This window comes from Onychomys torridus, chromosome 7 (genome assembly GCF_903995425.1).
Source record: "Onychomys torridus chromosome 7, mOncTor1.1, whole genome shotgun sequence".
Lineage (NCBI taxonomy): Eukaryota > Metazoa > Chordata > Mammalia > Rodentia > Cricetidae > Onychomys > Onychomys torridus.
In genome coordinates, this window is record NC_050449.1 from 51,098,866 (window position 1) to 51,120,301 (window position 21,436).

A 21,436-nucleotide genomic window follows, 5' to 3' on the forward strand; every position below is an offset into this window, starting at 1 on the left:
TGCCGAGAAGACCTTGCCTCCTATGTCCCTTGCTGGTCCTGTTGCCAAATTTATCTTCCCTTTCTTTTTTATTTTATTTTATTTTATTTTTTGAGACAGGGTTCCTCTGTGTAGCTTTGCGCCTTTCCTGGATCTTGTTCTGTAGCCCAGGCTGGCCTCGAACTCACAGAGATCCGCCTGGCTCTGCCTCCCGAGTGCTAGGATTAAAGGCATGCGCCACCACCGCCCAGCTCTATCCCCCCTTCTTTTCTCTCTTTGTTGCTATCCTCCTCTTCATCCTTTTTATTTTGCTAGTCTTGCTATGTCTGTTATGTACTCCTGGCTGGCCTAACGTTACTATGTAGCCCAGGCCAACCTTGAACTCATGAAAATCCTCTTGCTTCAGCTTCCCAAGTATTAGGGTTAAAGGTATATACTGCCATGCCCAGAGCTCATTGCCTAATTTTTATCATTGCACACTTGGGGTTCAATACCACTGCTGCCATGTACCCATCTGATCATGCAGTTTTGGCAATCATGTCTACTTCACAAAGACTTCTTGTATGTCTGATTAATTTTCCACATGCAGATTTTCTGCATTGGGGCATAGAGGAAGAGCAGGCAGATTGGATGAGGGTCACAGCTATGGGGTCAGATGTCCTGAGGATGGCTATGGAGAAGTTCTGGAATTGACATCAGGTGGAATCTAACCTGCTGTGGAAAGGATGCAGAAAGGGATCCAGGGGGAAGCCATGTTTCATTTAAGACTCAGCATTGGGAATACCAGATGCCTCCATGGGCAGACCTGGTAGATTCTGCAAGAGATTCTGGCTTCTATTTTCAGATCCTGGAAAGATTTAAGTAAAAGTGATGACAGAACATTTCTGCACGTTCTGGGAGGCACTGTGGGGACGAAGGAGTTGAAGATTCAAAGAGCAAAGGGGAGTAGTGACAGGGACCTGGATGAGACTGGCAGATGTCAAAATGGACAGAATTATTCTTGGCCCTTCAGTCTATTTCCAGCACAGAAGCCTGAATAATCTTACCACGGTCACACCATATCCACACTACATATTCTCATCGTCCTCAGTGGGGGTGCTTCTTGCATAGGGGCAAATGTCAGGACACCTCCCCCATTCCTACAACCTCTACACATAACTAGCCCCTCTGGAACTAGTGTTTAGGATGTACCTTCTGTCAGGTGCATCCTTCAGGTAGATACCTAGGAGGTTTTACCCATACTCAAGGGTCATCTCAGCGCACACTGGCCAGGCCACCCCATTTGCAGGTGTAGACTGGCCCCTGCTTATCATTTTAGTTTTCTATCTCCCCCCCCTTTGTTTTGCACCATGCCAGTCTCTGTGTTTTATTATCTCCTGTCTCCCTCCTGCAGAGGGTAAACTCCGTCAAAGGAGCATTGTTAGATCCGTGCCTAGTATCCAGTGCATAGTAGGCACTTGAGAATATTTGGGCAATGCAAGAGGATGACATGTGACTGGAGGGAGAGGTGAGGGTGGTGGAGACTGTTTTTGTTTTTCTGGTTTGGTCACAGAGCAGATGGCAGTGTTATTTCTGGGCTCAAGGCTCACAGGGCAGGTGAAGATGTTAGCTAGGAACAGGCTGAACTGAGTTAACAAGTTTAGCTTTTCTCCTTAGACATCTTACTTTGGGAGCACTCTTCAGGGCCAGAGAGTGCCTGCAAAGCAGCCAGCTAGGCGTGCCGGGTGGTGCAGCGTGTCCTGCCACTAAAAATGTGGACACAAGCTGTCAGGCCTTTGCTCTCAGGCAGAAGCCGAGCTCCGCACGCAAACCTGGCCCTTTGCACCGCCCTGGCAAAGCTTAGACTACTTCTATCTCTCAAGCCCCACCCCAACGCCCCAAGAGAGACTGGCCCTTTAAGAGCCTCACCCCGTTCCCCTCCCCCTGCTAGCGTGACAACACTGGGACCCGCGCCCGGTTGTGAGCTGGGTAGCTGGGTGGCTGCACGCGGGCCGCCAGTCCCTTCTCACGCTACTCACGGCACCTCGCCCCCAGTAGGTGGGGCTGGGACAGGGAGGCCGACCTCTGCCCCCAGAGGACCGAGCAAGCTCACGCAAGCACTCCCCAAGAGCCTGCGCGTGCCAAGCATCCCCTCTGTGGCCCCTGACCCTCCTACGGACTCCCGTGAATCTTCCCTCCACCCTTTCCTCCACTATCCGCAGCTAGCTCCGCAGCGACCCGCCGCCTGATTTCTCTATGTAGTCTGCTTTCTGTATGCAAAACACTAGCAAGCCCCGGGAGCCCAGAGGGAGCTGCAAGAGGGGTCCCCCACGCTTGTAGCGTGCCTAAGGTGACCCTAGAGGTGCGATCTGCACGCCTGCCTTCCATCGCCACCCCTAGATCAAGCAGCACGAATTTCGGCCGGTACCCAGTCTGTGGAGGACAGAGTCAGTCCAATGGCGCCACTGGCCTTCCTGTCCGTGACCTCGGGGCTGGGGTCGTTGCGCTTCTCACGCGAGTTTGGACTCAGGAACCAGAGAAGGAAAGTCACCAAGTCACCACCCAGCAACTGTCCCTCCACCAGCCTTTCCTGGCTCCCATTGGCTTGTAGTGGGTGAGAGGATCATACACACCCAGTGTTTTCGGGGTGCGAAAAGAGTGGACCCCCGTTGCCCAGAATGGAGCCCCCAATACTCGCTTTTTAGGCTGCCCCAGGATTTCCCCTCACCCACCCCCCCAAGCAGGATTCTGTGCTGTCCATGGAGCACCTTTCTGAAAGTGGGGATGACCCCAGCCTTCACTTTTTTGTGTGCCCACACCTATATCCGATGTCCCCTTAATGGCTTCTTGGCTATCTCACCCCCCTCCTGCCTAGAGCACTCCCTAAGGCTGCCCCTCCCTCTGTCCCACCACTGGGCTCCAGGGGAGAGGGCGTGGCCACAGACACCGAGTCCTATAAAGGTGGTGATGCCTTCACCCTGACCCTGAAGGTGGTAGTTCCTTGGAGCCCTCTCTGATCCTCCTTGGGCTGCTCAGCGAGCACACTTCAGTTCAGCAGCTCCTCACAGCCAAAGGTGAGTACTGGGGGCTCCTGGCTTGCCTCTTCCTCCCAAGAAAAGGATAGTTTGGATGAGGGGGTGCTGGGTAGCCCCTCCATGATAAGAGACTAAAAGCCTTTTTTTGTGAGCAGGCAAATTCCTTAGGGGAGAAACTGAGGCCAGAGAACTAAAAGGACTTGCCTAAGTTCCAGTGTCAGATCTTTAGATAGAAATGAGAGACCCTCCACTTCCAGGTCAACTCCCACTGCCTCACTGATGGCTGGGGGCTTCCTCATTCCTGCACACACACACACACACACACACACACACACACACACACACACACACAGCTCCTTCCTCAGGACTGCCAGCGGGGGAGAGGGCTCCTCTCTGCGTGGATAGAGGAGATGCACTGAGCTGTTCTCTGCTTTATTTTAAAACTACCCCTGATAGTCCCTACCCTCCCAAAGGGTAGCAAGTCAGAGCTGAGTTTCTGGCTGGCCTCAGCAGGAGCTTTGGCAGCACCCACTGCTCAGGGGTTCCTTATCCCACAGACTGTCTCTTCCATCCTTACTGGAATACAATCAGCTTGATAGACTGCCAGCTGGTAGAATCCAAGTTGTATTCCCCCTGGCTCTCCCATCTTCCAAAGGGAATGCCAGTTACGCTGAAGGAGAAACTATGGCACACACAGGGAGACAGTATCCTCACTTCACTGAAGGAACTGACTCTCCAGTGTGCATTGAGTGTCACCTCCTCCAGAAAACCCTCTCCCTTCAAGGTGATTGTAGTATTTGAGGGTAGGAACTGTACATCTTCTTGTCTTAAGTGGTTCAGAGCTTTTCCTAGGATCTGTGCCCTCTGAATTGGGCAATCTTTATTTTTGTTTGTTTGTTGTTTTTTGAAACAAGGTTTCTCTGTTTGGCCCTAACTGTCCTAGAACTGGCTCTGTAGACCAGGCTGGCCTCAAACTCAGAGATGCATCTGCCTCTGCCTCCTGAGTGCTGGGATTCAAAAGCGTGCACCACCACTTCCCAGCTGACTTGGGCAACCTTCTCTTGCCTCTCTCTGGGTTATGTCATTGAAGTTTCAAAGGTAAAAGGACTAGTCCAGGACCACCAGGACGGTACTTCACTGCAAAGTGCTCTCCTGACTGGGCAGAGCTTAGAGCAGACTGTAAATTTGCATACCTTTTCTGGAACAAGCCTAAAGAGAAAGTGTCCTCTCAGTTCTGGTTAAGTTCAGATCCATTCTTGGTTTTTCAGATTCCAGTCAGTAGTTTTCTTACAGCCCTAGCCTGGTGGGAATCTTCCATTTATTTTTTGCTTTCTTATGACCTGCAAAAATGAGGGAAGCCAGGCTATTCATTCATGAGCACTGAGCACAACAAAAAGCCTGGCCTGGATTACTGTTACTCGGAGCTGCTTTTGAAGTGTGGCTCAGCTGAGCTGGGAGAACCAGACCTGAGAGAAATGTGCCTTGGGGGTTGGTTGTCTGTGCCCTCTCCCATTTCTGTCCTCTACTGGGGTTAAGTGACAATCTTTAGACCCTGAGATGAACATAGAGAACTGAGAACTCGAATGTTTTGGTTCTCAAAGGGAGGCACTTGTGATAGTAGCTGGACATTCTGTGGAACTTTCCCTAAGAGCTCTGGGTCCTGGCTTTCTCACTATTGCTGACTGACTTGGGCAAGTCAGTGCCCCATTTGGAGGGTTAGTTCCCTGCTAGAGTATGAAATGAGGCCAAAGGAGCAAATGCTCTCTAGTTCCCCAATAAGATGGCTTACCCAAAGAGACTTTTTGGGTGATATGTTTTAATTGTGCATTTATTGGAATGGGTTGGGGGGGGAATCAAAGCTGTATTTAGACACAGAGATGGTTTAGGATGCTGCTGCCTGGTGGATGTAAAACTGATTTTAGGAAATACAAAGTAAATGACAGCATTGGGGTTAATGGAAACCATAGACATTGGAAGTCACTGTTTGAAATCTCATAGTTGCCGGGCAGTGGTGGCACATGCCTTTAATCCCAGCACTCGGGAGGCAGAGCTTTGTGAGTTCAAGGCCAGCCTGGTCTACAGAGTGAGATCCAGGACGGGTACCAAAACTGCACAGAGAAACCCTGTCTTGAAAAAAAAAAGAAAAGAAAAAGAAATCTCACAGTGGTAAAGAGAGGTTTTCTGGAAGTGAGTGGCTTGGATTGAAAGTGTACCCAAACTTCCTAGCTGTGTAGCTTTGAGAATATTACTTACCCTCTCTGAGTCTTACTGAAGCCTTCCTTCCTCATAGGCTTAGGGCTAAGATTGAATAAAAAAGTGACTGTGTATGTGGGAAGAATATGATCAAAATATATCATATAAAAAAGAAAACCAAATCACACTTAGCTTCCAGGGTATACTGAGACTTCTCTACAAGCGAATTTAGCCCACCTGACCCAAGCCTTTCTGTGTTTGGGAAAAAAGAACTGTGGAATTTTGGGCACACAGTGGCAGCTCAACAAATTATCTCTGTCTCTCTCCATGCCTGGTGAGCAGCTCTAGGTGGAAGGCTTCTCCTTTCTTTAACCAGCAGAGTAACACTTCAGGATACTCATCCCTCACCCTCAGTCTGATGGTCTTTCTTTCTTCTTGCCTAAACTCTCAGCAGCCACCTAGATCATGCCTTCCGTGTATGGACTTCTAGACTTCATGTCAGCTACAGAGCTGCTCCTGGCCATCACCATCTTCTGCCTTGGATTCTGGGTGGTCAGAGCCACAGGGACCCGGGTTCCTAAAGGCCTGAAGACTCCACCTGGACCCTGGGGATGGCCCCTTATTGGGCATATATTGACCCTGGGGAAGAACCCACACCTGTCACTGGTCAAGTTGAGTCAGCAGTATGGGGATGTCCTGCAGATCCGCATTGGCTCCACACCTGTGGTGGTGCTCAGTGGCCTGGACACCATCCACCAGGCCCTGGTGAAGAAGGGTGAGGATTTCAAGGGCCGGCCAGACTTTTACAGTTTTAATTTCATTGGTAATGGCCAGAGCATGACTTTCAACCCAGATTCTGGACCAGTATGGGCTGCCCGGCGGCGCCTGGCCCAGAATGCCTTGAAGAGTTTCTCCATAGCCTCGGACCCAGCTTCTGCATCCTCTTGCTACTTGGAGGAGCATGTGAGCAAGGAGGCTGAATACCTAATCATCAAGTTCCAGAAGCTGATGGCAGAGGTTGGCCACTTCGACCCTTATAGGTATTTAGTAGTGTCTGTGGCCAATGTCATCTGTGCCATGTGCTTTGGCCAACGTTATGACCATGATAACCAAGAGTTGCTTAGCATAGTCAATCTGAGCAATGAATTTGGGGCAGTTACTGGCTCTGGATACCCGGCTGACTTCATCCCTATCCTCCGCTACCTACCTAACTCTTCCCTGGATGTCTTCAAGGACTTGAATAAGAGGTTCTACAGCTTTACACAGAAGTTAATCAAAGACCACTACAGAACATTTGAGAAGGTAGAGGCTTGGGAGAAGCAGGTGGTGGTGGGAAGCAAGTAGGGTCCAGGGCCAGAAGGCCACAGACAGGCTTGAAGCCAGGAGCAGAGCGCACTGCATCCTCAGCAGGTCACTACAACTTTTCTTGGCTAATCCCTCTGCACATCCATCATACAAGAGCCACTGAATAGGAGGTGCCTTGGGCCAGTTCTTGCTGAACCAAGAGGAGTTAAGGAACCTGTCTCCTGGCCTCATGGTAGAAAAACATTAAAGAATATCTAATTACTAAGAGTGTCAGGTTCTGTGCTCGAGAGTCCCTTGAGCTGGGGCCATCTGTTCTCTGAGGCAGGAAAGAGACTTGGAGAGGCCAAGGGGAGCTAGGATAGCGGCCTCAGAGTGTCACCTCATGAACAAAGGTGCTAGTGACCTAGATAGAGAGGTAGGTCTGGACTAGGGATGTTTTTCACTTTGTGCTCCTTTGTCTCCCAGGGCCACATCCGGGACATCACAGACAGCCTCATTGAGCACTGTCAGGACAAAAGGTTGGATGAGAACGCCAACATCCAGCTGTCGGATAATAAGGTCATCAGTATCATTTTTGACCTCTTTGGAGCTGGTATGTGCTCTTCAGTGCATAATTTCTGTGCTCAGGTACCCGAAGCTGCCGCATACCTAACTTCCCCCTCTGTTCCGTCCTGTTCAGGGTTTGACACAGTCACAACTGCGATCTCTTGGAGCCTCATGTACCTGGTGACAAATCCTAGGGTACAGAGAAAGATCCAGGAAGAGCTCGGTAGGCGGTGGCTCCATTCAAAGGACCCTAAGTGGGGGACTATGATTGTCTTGGCAACCCCTTAATCTCCTTGAATTCCTGTATTCTGTAGACACAGTGATTGGCAGGAATCGGAGGCCCCGGTTTTCTGACAGACCTCAGCTGCCCTATCTGGAAGCCTTCATCCTGGAGACTTTTCGACATTCATCCTTCGTCCCCTTCACCATCCCCCACAGGTCAGGCAGGCCATAGAGCCATGGATTTTTGATACTAGACCTTAGGTTAGTGTACACAGCCAGTTGGAGCTCCTGAGAGGGACATGGCATGGGAGACGGGGGTAGATTTCTCCTGTGGCCCTGAGCCTGACTGAGCTTTCTCTTTCCACAGCACCACAAGAGACACAAGTCTGTGTGGATTCTATATCCCCAAGGGATGTTGCATCTTTGTGAGCCAGTGGCACGTTAACCATGACCAGTAAGTTGACAGGGCAGTGGAAACTGCTGGGTGGGCTAGGTCCATCCTCTCCTGGGCTTCAGACCCTCTTGCCCCTTGGGTATGACCTAATTGATACTTATGAGCCCCTGATCATCTACTTCAACTTTCTTCCCTTGCTTACAGGAAACTGTGGGGTGACCCAAACAAGTTCCGTCCTGAAAGGTTTCTCACCTCCAGTGGCACTCTGGACAAAGCATTGAGTGATAAAGTCATTCTCTTTGGTTTGGGCAAGCGGAGGTGCATCGGGGAGACCATTGGCCGACTGGAGGTCTTTCTCTTCCTGGCCATCTTGCTGCAGCAAATGGAATTCAATGTGTCACCAGGAGAGAAGGTGGACATGACTCCTATTTATGGGCTGACTTTAAAGCATGCCCGTTGCGAGCATTTCCAAGTGCAGATGCGGTCTTCTGGGCCTCAGCATCTCCAGGATTAGACTGTCCTGTAGTCACCAGACCAAGGGGCTATTCAACTTCAGCCAGAAACACAGATTTTGGGGAGTTGTGCCTGTCTCCTACTTTGGACTTGCTTCTCTATATGCTGATTTCAGACACTGTGCACAGCAGAAGCCTTCCTAAATTCAGCATCAGCTAGGAGACCTGAAAGGGTAAGCGGGTCCCTGGGCCTCAGAAAAGCCCTGAAGAGCTCTCTGGGTGCTCCAGTGGCTGGCCAGTTTGAAAAATGCTTAGAGCAGGTCATGCCAGGATCTATCGGGTTTCATTGACAACGGGGAGCTATCCAGAACAGAGGGAGAAGACAGCTCAAAATATTGAGGTGCTCTTGCCATTTGCTAAGGCTGAGCAGCCTTCCCACATGGGTCAAGGACACTGTCTGTGGAGGATCACCTTTATTCACTCTTCATTGGAATAAACAGGTTTCTCCTGTCCTTGCAAAGCCCCTGTTCCTGTTCAGGAAGTGTTGGGTCTTGTGTCTAGGAAGATCCAAGAACAGAGGGACAGACTCTCTGGACAGTAAGACCAGGTCAACAGTAAAGGGATGACTTTTGAGACAATCTTCTGTAACCCACACTGCCTCTGAACTTGCTATGTAGCCAAGGATGGCCTTGAATTCCATATTCTTTTTCTTCTTTTACGAACCTTCTGAGTACTACGGTGCAGTCACAGACCACTATACCAGCTCTTGGTCTCTCTCCTTTACTGTATAAAATGTTCATTTAAAAAATGTTTGTACAGCCAGGCAGCAGTGACATACACCTTTAATCCCAGCACTTGGGAGGCAGAGCCAGGTGGATCTCTGTGAGTTCGAGGCCAGCCTGGTCTACAGAGTGAGTTCCAGGACAGGCACCAAAACTATACAGAGAAACCCTGTCTTGGAAAAACAAAAAACAAAAGTTTGTACATAGCATCTTTTTTTTTTTTTTGGCCTGTATTTTGCTTATGCATTTATATTAGTCATACCTTAAGAGTTTTAGGTCAATGCATTTAATGCCAGAAAAAACCCTAACTCGAGTATCTAGAAATATATAGGAAATACTATAATAAATAAAATACTACCTGGAAGTACTGCATGTGAAGATGTTTTTATTGTTGTTATTGTTTTCTTTCTTTCTTTCTTTCTTTTGAGACAGGATTTCTCTGTGTAACAGCTCTGGCTGTTCTAGAATTTGCTCTGTGGGCCAGGCTGGCCTTGAACTCAAAGAGATCTACCTACCTCTGCCTCCTGAGTGCTGGGATCAAAGGTGTGTGCCACCACTGGCCAGCCATGTGGAAAGGTTTCGATCTGAAGTTAGGCCACATTCACACCTTGAGCTCAGTCTTCCACTGTGTTTTCTTGTGGGGAAGAGAAGAGTGGTGGAGATGGAGACGTGAAGAGACTGCTCTCGGGCAGATGTTAGTGGGGTCTGGCTCTCTAACTTGTCACTCACTGATGGAGTATTTTCTCTTAAACCTAAACAAATGGCTGCTTTCAGAAGCCCCCAAAGCTGGTGGAAAGTTCCGATCCATAAGCATATCATCTAATTGGTGGTAACCAGGGCTTTACTAGTCCTGTGTAGGGAACATGGGTTCTAGAGCTGGTGATGGAGCTAGGTGAGGAGGGATGCTGGGGCCCTAGGTCTTTGGGGGGCATCTGAGCAGAGTCCTCCTTAAGGATGAGAAGCCATCTCTTGAGGAGCTCACATTTCAATGCAGAAAGCCTCATCCCTCAGGAATGTCTGTGGCAGAATCAAGTAGGGGTGAATGCCAGACCCACATAACCAGAAGTTCTGGTGACTAGCGTGCTAAGAGGACCTACATCTTGGGATGTGACCCTTCCTAGTATCACCCCACTCAACTTCCTCCTCAAACAGCTTGTAGTGGCTAGCAGTTACCATTCATGCTTTCTGATTGGAGTAGACAGTTTCCATTCACCAAGAACTTCAGGCCACCATAAGGAGCAAACCAAAGTCAGAGGGAACAATGGTGCCCAGTTACCAATCTTACAGTTTTTGTTAAGAACAAAAACAAGGGTCTGAGAGATGGCTCAGAGGTTAAGAGCACCTACTGCTCTTCCAGAGGTCCTAAGTTCAATTCCCAGCAACCACATGGTGGCTCACAACCATCTGTAATGAGATCTGGCGCCTCCTTCTGTATACATAATAAATAAATAAATCTTAAAAAAACCCCACCAAAACCAAAAACAAACAAAAACTTTGGAGCTGGAAATGTAGCTCAGTTGAGAGTTGTCTAGCATGCCAAAGCCTTGAGTTCTTGTGGTAGCACACACCTGTAATTCTAGCAAGCAGGAGATAAAGACAGAATGGTCAGAGGTTAAACATCACTCTCAGCTACAGAAAGTTTGCAGCCAGTCTGGAATATGTGAGATCCTGCTTGGAAACAACAAACAAATTTGTATTATATGCTATAATATAGAGGAGCCTATAAACTATCCAGAGTAGGCAAACAGAGTTGGAAATTAGGTTAGTGATTATCAGGGAACACAGGGCAAAGGGAATTGGGAGGTTGTGGTGATATTTTATCTGTGTACCCCAATAAAATTTATCTGAGTATCAGTGGAAAAAGCCAGCCACTATAGTCAGGTGATGGTAGCACAAGCCTTTAATCTTAGCATTTGGGAGGCAGAGATCCATCCAGATCTCTGTGAGTTTGAGGCCACACTGGGAACAGACCCAGACATGGTAGCACAGGCCTTTAATCCCAGCAGTAACCAGGGAAGTCTTGAGGTCTGTACAGAAAGACAGGAAGTGACAGAGCTGGGCAGAAAGAGGAAGTGATGTAGCTGGGCGGAGAAAGGAAGGGAGATGGCAGGGACAGAAAGGCATATAGGCATGGGTATGCAGGAAGTAAGTCTCTTTGGAGGCTGAGGAGTCAGTTAAGGTGGGGTTGGCTGTGGCTTGTCTATTCCTCTGATCTCTCAGTTTTCACCCCAATATCTGGCTCTGGGTTTTTTATTAATAAGACTGTTTAGCAATTCATCTTACAGGAGGTAAAGGGTCTCTTCCAAAATTGGGAAGGTATTCTAAAGCTAGAAGTGATTGGTAAATATGCTAACAACAAAACCAACAGCAGCAAACCAAGGAGGCCCAGGGAGATGGCTTAGAAGTTCAGAGTTCTTGGTGCTCCTCCAGAGGACCCAAGTTCCATTCTCAGCACCCTCGTAGGGCTGTTCACAATTGCCTATAACTCCAACACCAGGGGAACTGACACCCTCTTCTGGTATCTCAGGGCACTTAGGTGCACACACCCACAACATGTGCATATGCTCCCCTGTAGCATGAATCTTAAAGGTACTTGTTAATAAAATCAAACCTGAGCTAGGTATTGGGTGAATGCTGGAAGATCAGAGAAGCAGAACAAGCCACAGCTTCCTCACCTCGCCAGTTCCTCAGCTGATCCTGTTTCCTCAGACTGGAAGCTTCTGTGTCCTCATCCAAATGGATCTCAGCTGAACTGTGCTGCTCTAAAGCATAAAGCTGAACCAGCCAAATGCTTCTAGTTTCTGGTCTTCACACCTTATATACCTTTCTGCTTTCTACCATCACTCCCTGGGATTAAAGGTGTGAGTCACCGTGCTTGGATGTATCCTTGAACAGATGGATTTTTGCCTCTGGAATGCTAGGATTAAAGGCGTGTGCTACCGCTGCCTATCCTCTATGTTTAATATAGAAATGAGCATTCTCACTTCCTAATGCCCAGATTGTGACACAGGGTTTCTTAGGAAAACAATTGCCCACAAATCTGGGACAGAAGATGTAGTTAAAAAAAATCTGGAACACTTGGTCATGCCAGATGGTAAAGATACTACAAAGATGCCAGGAATGGATTGAATCACTCTGGAACAAGCTTTAACAGGTTTCAACTCCTGAAGATAGGACACTTTGAGTATTGATAGTAATTTCCACTGGGTATGGTGGCACATGCCTAATCTTAAAACTCAGGCAGGAGGATTGCTTTGAGTTTAAGTCTAGCTAGGGCTGTATAGCAAGACACTGACTTAAAATTTTTTCCCACAAAATTGAAACCCCTTAAGTGTGTTTGAATCCATGAGCTCATAAAAATTTAATTTTTTAAAGATATATTTTATGTATATTGGATGTTTTGTCTGAATATATATATATGTGTGTGTGTGTGTGTGTGTGTGTGTGTGTGTGTGCGCACTGTGGTGGTTTGAAAGAAAATGGCCCCCAAAGGGAGTGGCACTATAATTAGGAGGCATAATGGCTATTCTTGATTATCAACTTGACTATATCTGGAATGAAATGGAGGGCACACTTGTGATCTGGATTTTGAGGCAAGAAGACAACACACCTTTGATTGGATCTTAGGGCTGGATGATACATGTCTTTAATCCAGACCTTGAGGCTGGGAGGCACACCTTTAATCTGGGCCACACCTTCTGCTGGAGGCCTACATAAGGACAGAGGAGAAGGAATAGAGTGTATTCCTTCTTTGCCTGCTTGCTCTCGACTGGTCAGCACATCCACTCCTTCACTGGCATTGGAGCCTGCTTCTTTGGGATTCCAGCCTGTATAGAAGACCAGCTGAGACACCCAGTCTTGTGGACTGAACAACTACTAGATTCTTGGACTTTCCATTTACAAGTAGCCATTGGACTGCAGCCTGTAAGTCATTCCAATAAATTCCTATGTGTGTGTGTGTGTGTGTGTGTGTGTGTGTGTGAAGAGAGAGAGAGAGAGAGAGAGAGAGAGAGAGAGAGATTCACTTCATAAGTTCTGTGACTCTAGAGAACTCTGATTAATATAGGAGATGTGGATGTGGAGTAGGTGCGGCCTTGTTGAAGAAAGTGCATCATTGTGGGGGTGGGCTTTGAGGTTTGATATACTCAAGCTACTTTCAGTGTCACAGACACAGATCACTTTCTGTTGCTTGTGGATTAAAGATGTAGAATTTTCAGCTCCTTATCCAGCACCATGTCTGCCTGCCTGCTGCCATGTCCCACCATAATGATAATAGATTGAATCATTTTCAGGGTGGAGCTAGCCACTAGTTAACCATAGAGGCCAGGCGTTAGTGGCTTACACCTTTAATCCCAGCACTAGAGAGGATCATGCCTCTGATCCCACCACAAGGAAAGCTGAAATCATGTCCCCACCCATCTTATATTCCTGTCTCCAACTCCCAGGTACTGGTATCAAAGGCATGAGCCTCCTATGTGCAGGGATTAAAGGCTTGTGCCACCACTGCCTTTATGAATAAAATGAAGTCATATAAATAAAAATAAAGTCAGGGCTGGAGAGATGGCTCAAATGTTAAGAACACTGGCTGTTCTTCCAAAGGTCCTGAGTTCAACTCCTAGCAACCACATGGTGGCTCACAACCACCTACAATGAGATCTGGTGCCCTCTTCTGGCCTGCAGGGATATGTGCAGACAGAACACTGTATACATAATAAATAAATCTTTTTTAAAAAATTAAAAAAAAATAAAGTCAAGCTTTATTTGTCAAAACACACACACACACACACAAAAAATCACATACCATCACCCAATTAAATGTTTTCCTTTATAAGAGTTGCTGTGCACTGAGCAGTGGTGGTGCATGTTTTTAATCCCAAAACTCAGGAGGCAGAGGCAGGTGGATCTCTGCAAGTTCAAGGTCAATCTGGTCTACAGAGTGAGATCCAGGACAGGCACCAAAACTACACAGAGAAACCCTGTCTTGAAAAACCAAAACAAAAAACAAAAACAACAAACAACAACAACAACAACAACAAAACAAAAAACAAAAAAAGAGTTGCCATGGTCATGGTGTCTCTTCACAGTAATTGAAACCCTAAGACATGCACCATGAGCTTCTCTGAGAGGTCAGAAGAGGGCGTTAGATCTCCTGGGACCGGAGTTATGGATGGTTGCAGGAGAGCAACAAGTGCTTTTAACTTCAGGAATCTCTCTAGTCCCCAAATTCCCTCTCTCTCTCTCTCTCTCTCTCTCTCTCTCTCTCTCTCTCTCTCTCTCTCTCTCTCTCACATCTTCCCTCCCTCCCTCCCTCGCTCCCTCTCCTCCTTCCCCCTCCCCCCTTTCTCTCTGTGATGGCTCTCAGGAAACACTTAGTAGATTTCACCCCAACAATGCTGTTCTCTTCTTAAGCACCATTAATTTCTCAGTTCCTGCTGAACAACATTGAGTATCCCAGCAAAGCCAAGGTTTCACTTTGGCAGTTCTTGTTAATCAAAGCTGATTCTTCAGCCCCAGCTAACTAGAACCACAGAATGTTAATTAAAAGTGACAGATGTTCCTGATAGTCTTTAAATGTCCCTCTGAAACTTCATAAGTCAGGCTTCCATCGTCTGCAACACCCTCAACGTTATCTTCCAAGCTCCCATAGAATAACTCACTGAGCTCTCAACACTCGGGCTTTTCTAGCCCAAAGTTCCAAGGTCCTTTAACAATCTTCCCAAAAACATAATCAGGTCTGTCATAGCAATACCCCACTCCTACCAACTTGTCTTAGTTTGGGCTTCTATTGCTGCAATGAAACACCATGACCATAAAACAATTTGGGAAGGAAAGGGTTTATTTTGCTTATACTTTACATCACTGTTTATTCTTGAAGGAAGTCAGGACAGAAACTCAAACAGGGCAGGATCCTGGAGGCAGGAGCTGTTGTAGAGCCCATAGAGGGGCGCTGCTTACCGGCTTGCTCCTCATGACTAGCTCAGCCTGCTTTCTTACAGAACCCAGGACCACTAGCCCAGGGATGGCACCACCCACAATGGGGTAGGCCCTCCTCCATCAATCCCTAGTTAAGAAAAATGCTTTACAGGTTTGCGTATAGCTGGGTCTTATGGAGGCTTTTTCTCAATTGAAGTTCCCTGCTTTCAGATAACTCCAGCTTGTGTCAAATTGACAAACTACCAGTCCACTTCCACTCCCTCAACCTTCTCAAATTTCCCGCGAGTCCCGCCCCCGGGGCTCCGGGCTCTAGCCTATTACGCTTCAACGGAAGTGACATCACTCCAGGTCGGTGCGGCACGGGGGCGTTTCCGGCGGCGGTGCTGGCGGCTGCCTCTGTGATTGTGGAGGTGGGCGTGAAGCTCCTTGGTGGTGTGTTGGCGTCGTGGGATCGGCTTGGCGCGGTGTGCTGCCCAGGCTGGGGTAGACGGTGGGGAGGTGAGCGCGAGGGAGGCCGGGTGCTCGCGGTGCTCGTTGGCTGGCGCTTCCGGGGTGGTCAACTCGGTTTGCTTTTTAGGGCTGCGGGCTTCCAGGCCTTGTAGAGCTTTATATTGGCAGGCAGGCAGGAACTGGTTTTTGTGTGGGTTTGTGTGTGTGTGTGTGTGTGTGTGTGTGTGTGTGTGTGTGTGTGTGTGTGTGTGTCGGGCAGGATGTGTGTGGCAGGCAGGAACTGGGGTGTGTGTGTGTGTGCCTCTCTCTCCCTCCCTCTCTTCCCCTCTCTCCCTTCCCCCCCCTCCTCTCCTCTCTCCTCCTCTCTTCTCTCCTCTCCTGTCTCTGTCTCCCTCTTCTCTCTCTCCTGTCTAACCCCCCACCCCACCCCCCACTCATTGTTCTTTGCGTCCATTTCCTTTTGGCCAATGAGGTTAATATAGCCAGGAAGAGTGCAAGGTACCACATGGTGGTTGATAACGTGACACACTGGGATGTGGAAATAGAGCTAGTGATGCCCTGCCAGTGTGCACAGTTGACCGCTCCCGGTGTACTGCTCCACTTACCAGTCCTTTCTGTGAGGTGACTGCATTTGTTAGTAAAACTTGATCAGTGGTTTAAGTGTTGGGGTGTGTTGGAGGAACGGTCCTCATCAGCTTCGTTAGTTGATTTTCAGCCTCCCAATTGCAGAGCTAAGAGAAGCCTTACTCTTTCCGCAGTACAAATGACTATCCTTGAGACGTTAGTATCTCACTTGGAACCCTGGGGTGTAACCCAGTTTTTTGTTTTCATTTTATGTATTGGCCACACAATTCCTAGTTGTTTTCTCTGAAGTAAAAGTGGTTGCTGCCCTAGAATTCTGTGTAGACCAAACTGCCCTGGAACTTGCAGAGATCCTCTTGCCTCTGCCTCCTAAGTGCTGGAATTAAAGGCCTGTGCCACCTCAGGCCTTAGCTTGTTAACTACCAAAGATTATTGGTTTGAGTATTACTAAGACAGTCTCCCATTTGGGCCCAGTTGCCTTAGCCTCTGGAGTACTGCAATTATAGGTGTACACCACTATACCTGATTCTACGTGGCCGTTTCTAATAAATACAGTTTTGACGACTCTGATTTTTTGTGTAATATGAACAAGAACACAAGTAAAAATGTTAGTTATTTAAAATGGAACTCCGAACCGAAAATAATCCAACTTTATCTTAGTAGATGGGCTAAAATAATTGAGGTGTACCTAAATAAACTACAGACAGTATAATGAACTTTTGCTACACGCAACAGTTGGATTTAACAGATGTACTGTTGCTGAAAGGAAGCCAGGCACATGACCCTGCATTTCAAACTTCTGTGAAGTCTGAAGACAGCAGAAACTGATGTTTCATGATGTCAGAATAGCAGCACCTTTGTAGAGACCCAATGGAGCCCTTTGTGATAGTTAGGGTGAAGCTCCGGGGGGATTACTGTGAAAATTTTTGGATGACCAGATGTCATGATACATACCTGTAATGATATTACCCAGGAGGCTGAGCCTGGGGAATCTTGAATATGAGCCTGTCCAGGCTACATAGTGAGGCCTTGTCTTAGGTTTTTGTTTGTTTGTTTGTTTGTTTTCTACTGTGGAGTGATACACTTTTATATAACTAGATGGAAAAGTTAAAAAATAAAAGGTCTCAAGATTTGTCTTGTGCCAGAGATGTAACTCAGTGACAAAGCTTGTCTAGCAACAAGCACAGGCTCTGGGTTTGATCTCCAGCAAAACATACACACTGCATGTTAAAAAAAAAAAAAAAAATTAGCGCTAGCCGAGTGTGGTAGTATTAATCCCAGTGCTTGGGAGACAGACAGGCAGATCTCTGAGTTTGAGGCCAGCCTGGTCTATAGAATGAGTTCCAGAACAGCCAGGGCTACACAGAGAAGCTCTGTGCGCCTCCCCTCCCCTCCCCTCCCCTCCCCTCCCCTCCCCTCCCCTCCCCTCCCCTCCCCTCCCCTCCCCTCCCTCCCCTCCCCAAGTCTCTTTGTAGCTTCATTCAGCTGTAGCTTTTTTTTTTTTTTTTTTTTAGCGTGGAGGCCTTAGACTTATAATGAATGAAACACATTTCCTTGGAGTAGTTGTTAGATGAGGAGTCCAGTGGGTTACACTGTTTGATTTATATTTAGTGTCTGTGTTAGGGGGAAAGTTTTGGTTTTGGTGGTGTTGGGGAGTAGATCTAGAATTGCATGCACATATTCCAGGAAAGCATTCCACCACTGAGCTACATGCTCAGGCCTAGGAAATTTTGGTTTGTTTATTTTGCTGCTTTTGAGACCTGGCTTCTCTGTGTAGCCCTGGATGGCCTGGAACTTGCTCTCTGAACCAGGCTGGACTCAGAGTTGCTGCAATCCTTCTGTTCTGCCTTTCAAGTGCTGGGATTATAACTGTGCACCACCACACCCAAGTGGAAATTTCTTTCTTTGTAGAATAAACCTGTTTGATGAATTTTCAATGTATTTTACAGGAGAATTTCCAGTAAAAATGGACAGTTACACATTAATATAGAACCAAATTTTAAAAAACTGCACTTGGGGCTGGAGAGATGGCACAGCGATTAAGAGCACTGACTGCTCTTCCAGAGGTCCTGGGTTCAATTCCCAGTGCCCACATGGCAACTCACAGCTGTCTGTAACTCCCGTTCCTGAGCACCCGATACCCTCACATAGACATACAGATAGGCAAAACAGCAATGCACATAAAATAAAAAATAAATTAAGCCTGCACTTATCAACTAAAAGTCACATTTTCAAAGTGTTAACATGATTCGGTTAACACAGTATAAATTTGAATGTAAAATACCAGGGCATTAAAAATAATATACGTTGACTGGAAAAGCAAAAGAAGCTATTTCCCATTTGGTTAATTCTAGTTGTTTTGTTTTGTTTTTTCTTATGACAGCTTTTTTGTTGTTGTTCCTGAGACAGGATTTCTCTGTGTGGTTTTGGTACCTATCCTGGAACTTGATCTGTAGACCAGGCTAGCCTCAAACTCACAGAGATCCCGCCTGCCTCTGCCTCCTGAGTTTAAAGTGTGCGCCACCGCTGCCCGACCAATAGCCAGGTGTGGTATACTTTTTTTTTTTTCATAACAGCTTTTTTAATGTATCTAATACCTAAAGCAAGTGCCAAAATAGGATTATGATGGAGTGGGTGTAAGTGATAGGCAAGAAAATTTATGCTACTCTCACATAAAATAGGCAAAATCTGATCAGGAATAGGAAGTAAGCTTACAGTAAGTATCTTGTGTATGTAGTAATTTATTTAATTAAAAACTTATTTTATTTTTATGTGTATGAGTGTTTACCTGAATGTATTTCTGCGCATCATGTGTGTGCAGTGCTTGAGGAGGCCAGTAGAGGGCATCATTCCCTGGAACTGGAGTTACTAACAGTTAATATGAACCACAGTATGTGTATGCTGGGAGTTGAACAGGGATCCTCTGGGAGAGCAGCCAGTGTTTTTAACTGCCTATCCTCTCCAGCCCTTTTTGTTCAGCTTTCTAGTTTTTTAAGTTTTGATGGTGCTAAAAATTAAACCAAGAACTTTGTACTTGCTAGACAAATACTCCTCCACTGCTGGGCCACATCCCCAGCCTTCTCTTTTGAAAGATTTTGTACCTTTATATGTAATGCATACACTAAAACAACTGCATGGTCTTTGGGTTGTTTTGTTTGTTTGTTTGTTTTGATTTTTTTCATTTTGTGTTGTTGTTTCAGTTTTTTTGAGACAGGGTTTCTCTGTAGCCCTGGCTGTCCTGGAACTCACTCTGTAGCCCAGGCTGGCCTCAAACTCAAAGATTCCCCCTGGTTCTCTCTCTGGTGTGCTGGTATTAAAGGCATGTGCCACCATCGGCTGGTGTTCCCATGGTCTTTGTATACATAGTCAATATTGCTTATTAATCTGCATGTCTCTACTGAGAAAGGTTTTTGGTTTTGGTTTCTGAGACAGTCTTACTGTGTATCCTGGCTGACCAAGAACTCTCTGTGTAGACCAGGCTAGCCTCAACTTAGATCTACCTGCCTCTGCCTCCCCGCTAACACTGGGACTAAAGGTATTTTCAGCTGGACATGGTGGTATATACCCTTAACTCCAACACTCAGGAGGCAGAGGCAGACAGATCTCTGAGTTTGAGGTATACCAAGCTAGTTTTAGGCCAGCCAGTTACATGGTGAGACCCTGTCTCAAAACAATAAAACAAAAATAAAAAAATAGGGCTGGAGAGATGGCTCAGAGGTTAAGAGCACCGACTGCTCTTCCAGAGGTCCTGAGTTCAATTCCCAGCAACCACATGGTGGCTCCCAACTATCTGTAATGAGATCTGGCGCCCTCTTCTGTCATGCAGGCAGAACACGGTATACATAACAAATCTTAAAAAAAAAAAAAAAAAAGAAATATAAATATAAATAATACAGAGGTGTGTGCTGTTCTGCTTTGTTTCTTACCAAAGTTGTTTTATTTTTTTTTTTTTATGTTTTATCACCTCTGGTAGAGCATCATCAAATAGCACTGAGTACAGAGCCTGACATACCTGCTGAGTAAGTTTTTCTTCCAGGTTCACTGAATGCTTTCTTCTCTTCACAGTGACTCCAGGTCTCGAATATGGCTATGGAGTGGCTAGGCAGTATTGTGTCAATCAACTGTGGCGAAAGCTTGGGTGTCTATCAGGGAAGAGTGTCAGCAGTGGATCAGGTCAGCCAGACCATTTCTCTTACTCGGCCCTTCCACAATGGAGTGAAGTGTCTTGTACCAGAAGTCACCTTTCGGTAAGTACCCTGACTAACACCCTTAAAGACTCAGCCTGGTGGTCTGTGGTGCTGGAGTCAGGGTCTCATTGACTGTTTTCTCGGCTGGGTTCTGCTTTGCATTGAGTCTTGTCAGGAAGGAGAGTTCATAGTCTTACAGGCTGTTCTGATCTGTTCTGTTCTGTTGCTGATCTCACTGGAGACTTTGTGTTATAATACAGTTTCAAGCTAATGATTTAGGGTCTTGAAACCTGTTTCTTACCTCTCTGTTAGACATGGAATTTTATTTAAATTCAGCATAACTTTTATAGTCTCAAAGTTGTTGTTGTTGTTGTTGTTTTCAGTATTGTATTATCTGTGCTTTCCTATATCAAAGGTCTCATCGGTTTCCCCCCACCCCTTAGCATACATGTGTGATTTATCCTCAGAAGCACACTGTAGCCAGTAGCTAAAGTCCTTAGTTACGGTAGTTTTTTCTTTTTCTTTTTCTTTTCTTTTTTTTTTTTTTTTTTGGTTTTTCGAGACAGGGTTTCTCTGTGTAGCTTTGCACCTGTCCTGGAACTCACCCTGTAAACCAGGCTGGCCTCGAACTCACAGAGATCCACCTGGCTCTGCCTCCCGAGTGCTGGGATTAAAGGCGTGCGCCACCACCGCCCTGCGGTATTTTTTCTTAATATTTGCCACTAGAGCTCACCCACTTTTATCTTCACATTCCTATCTTCATCACTCTGAGAGTCAGCCTCCTGTATTTATACTCCCAAAATGAGGCTGTCAGGTGTGAGCAGTTCCTTCATATTTATGCCTGTACAAACTTTTGGGTGAGTACCTATATTTTTCTTTTTTTATTTAAGATTATTAGATTATTTTTAATTATATGCATGCACATATGTCTGGGGGTATATTGAGTTACTTGAAGGGGCCAGAAGAGGATTGGATAACTTGAAGGTAGAGTTATAGGCCAGTGTGGCTGCTGAGAACTGAACTTGAGTCCTCTGTAAGAACAGCAAGACAGGATTTTTCAAGACAGGATTACTCTGTTTAGCCCTGGCTGTCCTGAACTCTATAGACCAGGCTGGCCTCAAACTCAGAGAAACCCACCTGTGTGCACACTGGGACACCCTGTCCTCCCATCCCCACCCTCCCCCATGCAATGAATAAATAAATGTAAAGAATATTTAAAATGTATTTGTATGCCGGGTGGTGGTGGCGCACACCTGTAATCCCAGCACTTGGGAGGCAGAGGCAGGTGGATCTCTGTGAGTTCGAAGTCAGCCTGGTCTACAGAGCTAGTCCAGGACATGCTCCAAAGCTACAAAGAACCCCTGTCTCAAAAAACAAACAAACAAAAAATGTATTT

At 46.7% G+C, this 21,436-nt stretch overlaps 2 protein-coding genes across 3 annotated transcripts in view; both read left to right on the plus strand.

The window, feature by feature from the left end:
* Positions 1-5,651: 5,651 nt before the first annotated feature.
* On the plus strand, positions 5,652-8,167 carry LOC118587590 (cytochrome P450 1A1). The gene is made up of 6 exons (XM_036193614.1): positions 5,652-6,488; positions 6,957-7,083; positions 7,171-7,260; positions 7,352-7,475; positions 7,627-7,713; positions 7,858-8,167. The coding sequence occupies exons 1-6, from the start codon at positions 5,652-5,654 to the stop codon at positions 8,165-8,167; spliced, it is 1,575 nt and encodes a 524-aa protein (XP_036049507.1).
* A 7,010-nt stretch (positions 8,168-15,177) lies between these two features.
* The window catches only part of Edc3 (enhancer of mRNA decapping 3), a 38,285-nt gene continuing 32,026 nt past the window's right edge, over positions 15,178-21,436 (plus strand). Inside the window, exons 1-2 of one of the 2 annotated variants that reach the window (XM_036194141.1) lie at positions 15,178-15,231; positions 19,919-20,100. In XM_036194141.1, the coding sequence (XP_036050034.1) occupies positions 19,937-20,100 (164 nt within the window). In that variant the 5' untranslated portion in view covers positions 15,178-15,231; positions 19,919-19,936. Of the gene's footprint in view, positions 15,320-19,918; positions 20,101-21,436 lie in introns of both variants that reach the window. The other variant, XM_036194140.1, reaches the window with a different exon arrangement.

What these genes read in the sequence shown, in the direction of transcription:
- LOC118587590 (XM_036193614.1), top strand. Translation starts at nt 5,652, where the DNA reads ATGCCTTCCGTGTATGGACTTCTAGACTTCATGTCAGCTACAGAGCTG. An exon ending in AAAGATCCAGGAAGAGCTCG is followed by an intron (nt 7,261 to 7,351) that starts GTAGGCGGTGGC and finishes TGTATTCTGTAG; the next exon opens with ACACAGTGATTGGCAGGAAT. An exon ending in CCCTTCACCATCCCCCACAG is followed by an intron (nt 7,476 to 7,626) that starts GTCAGGCAGGCC and finishes CTCTTTCCACAG; the next exon opens with CACCACAAGAGACACAAGTC.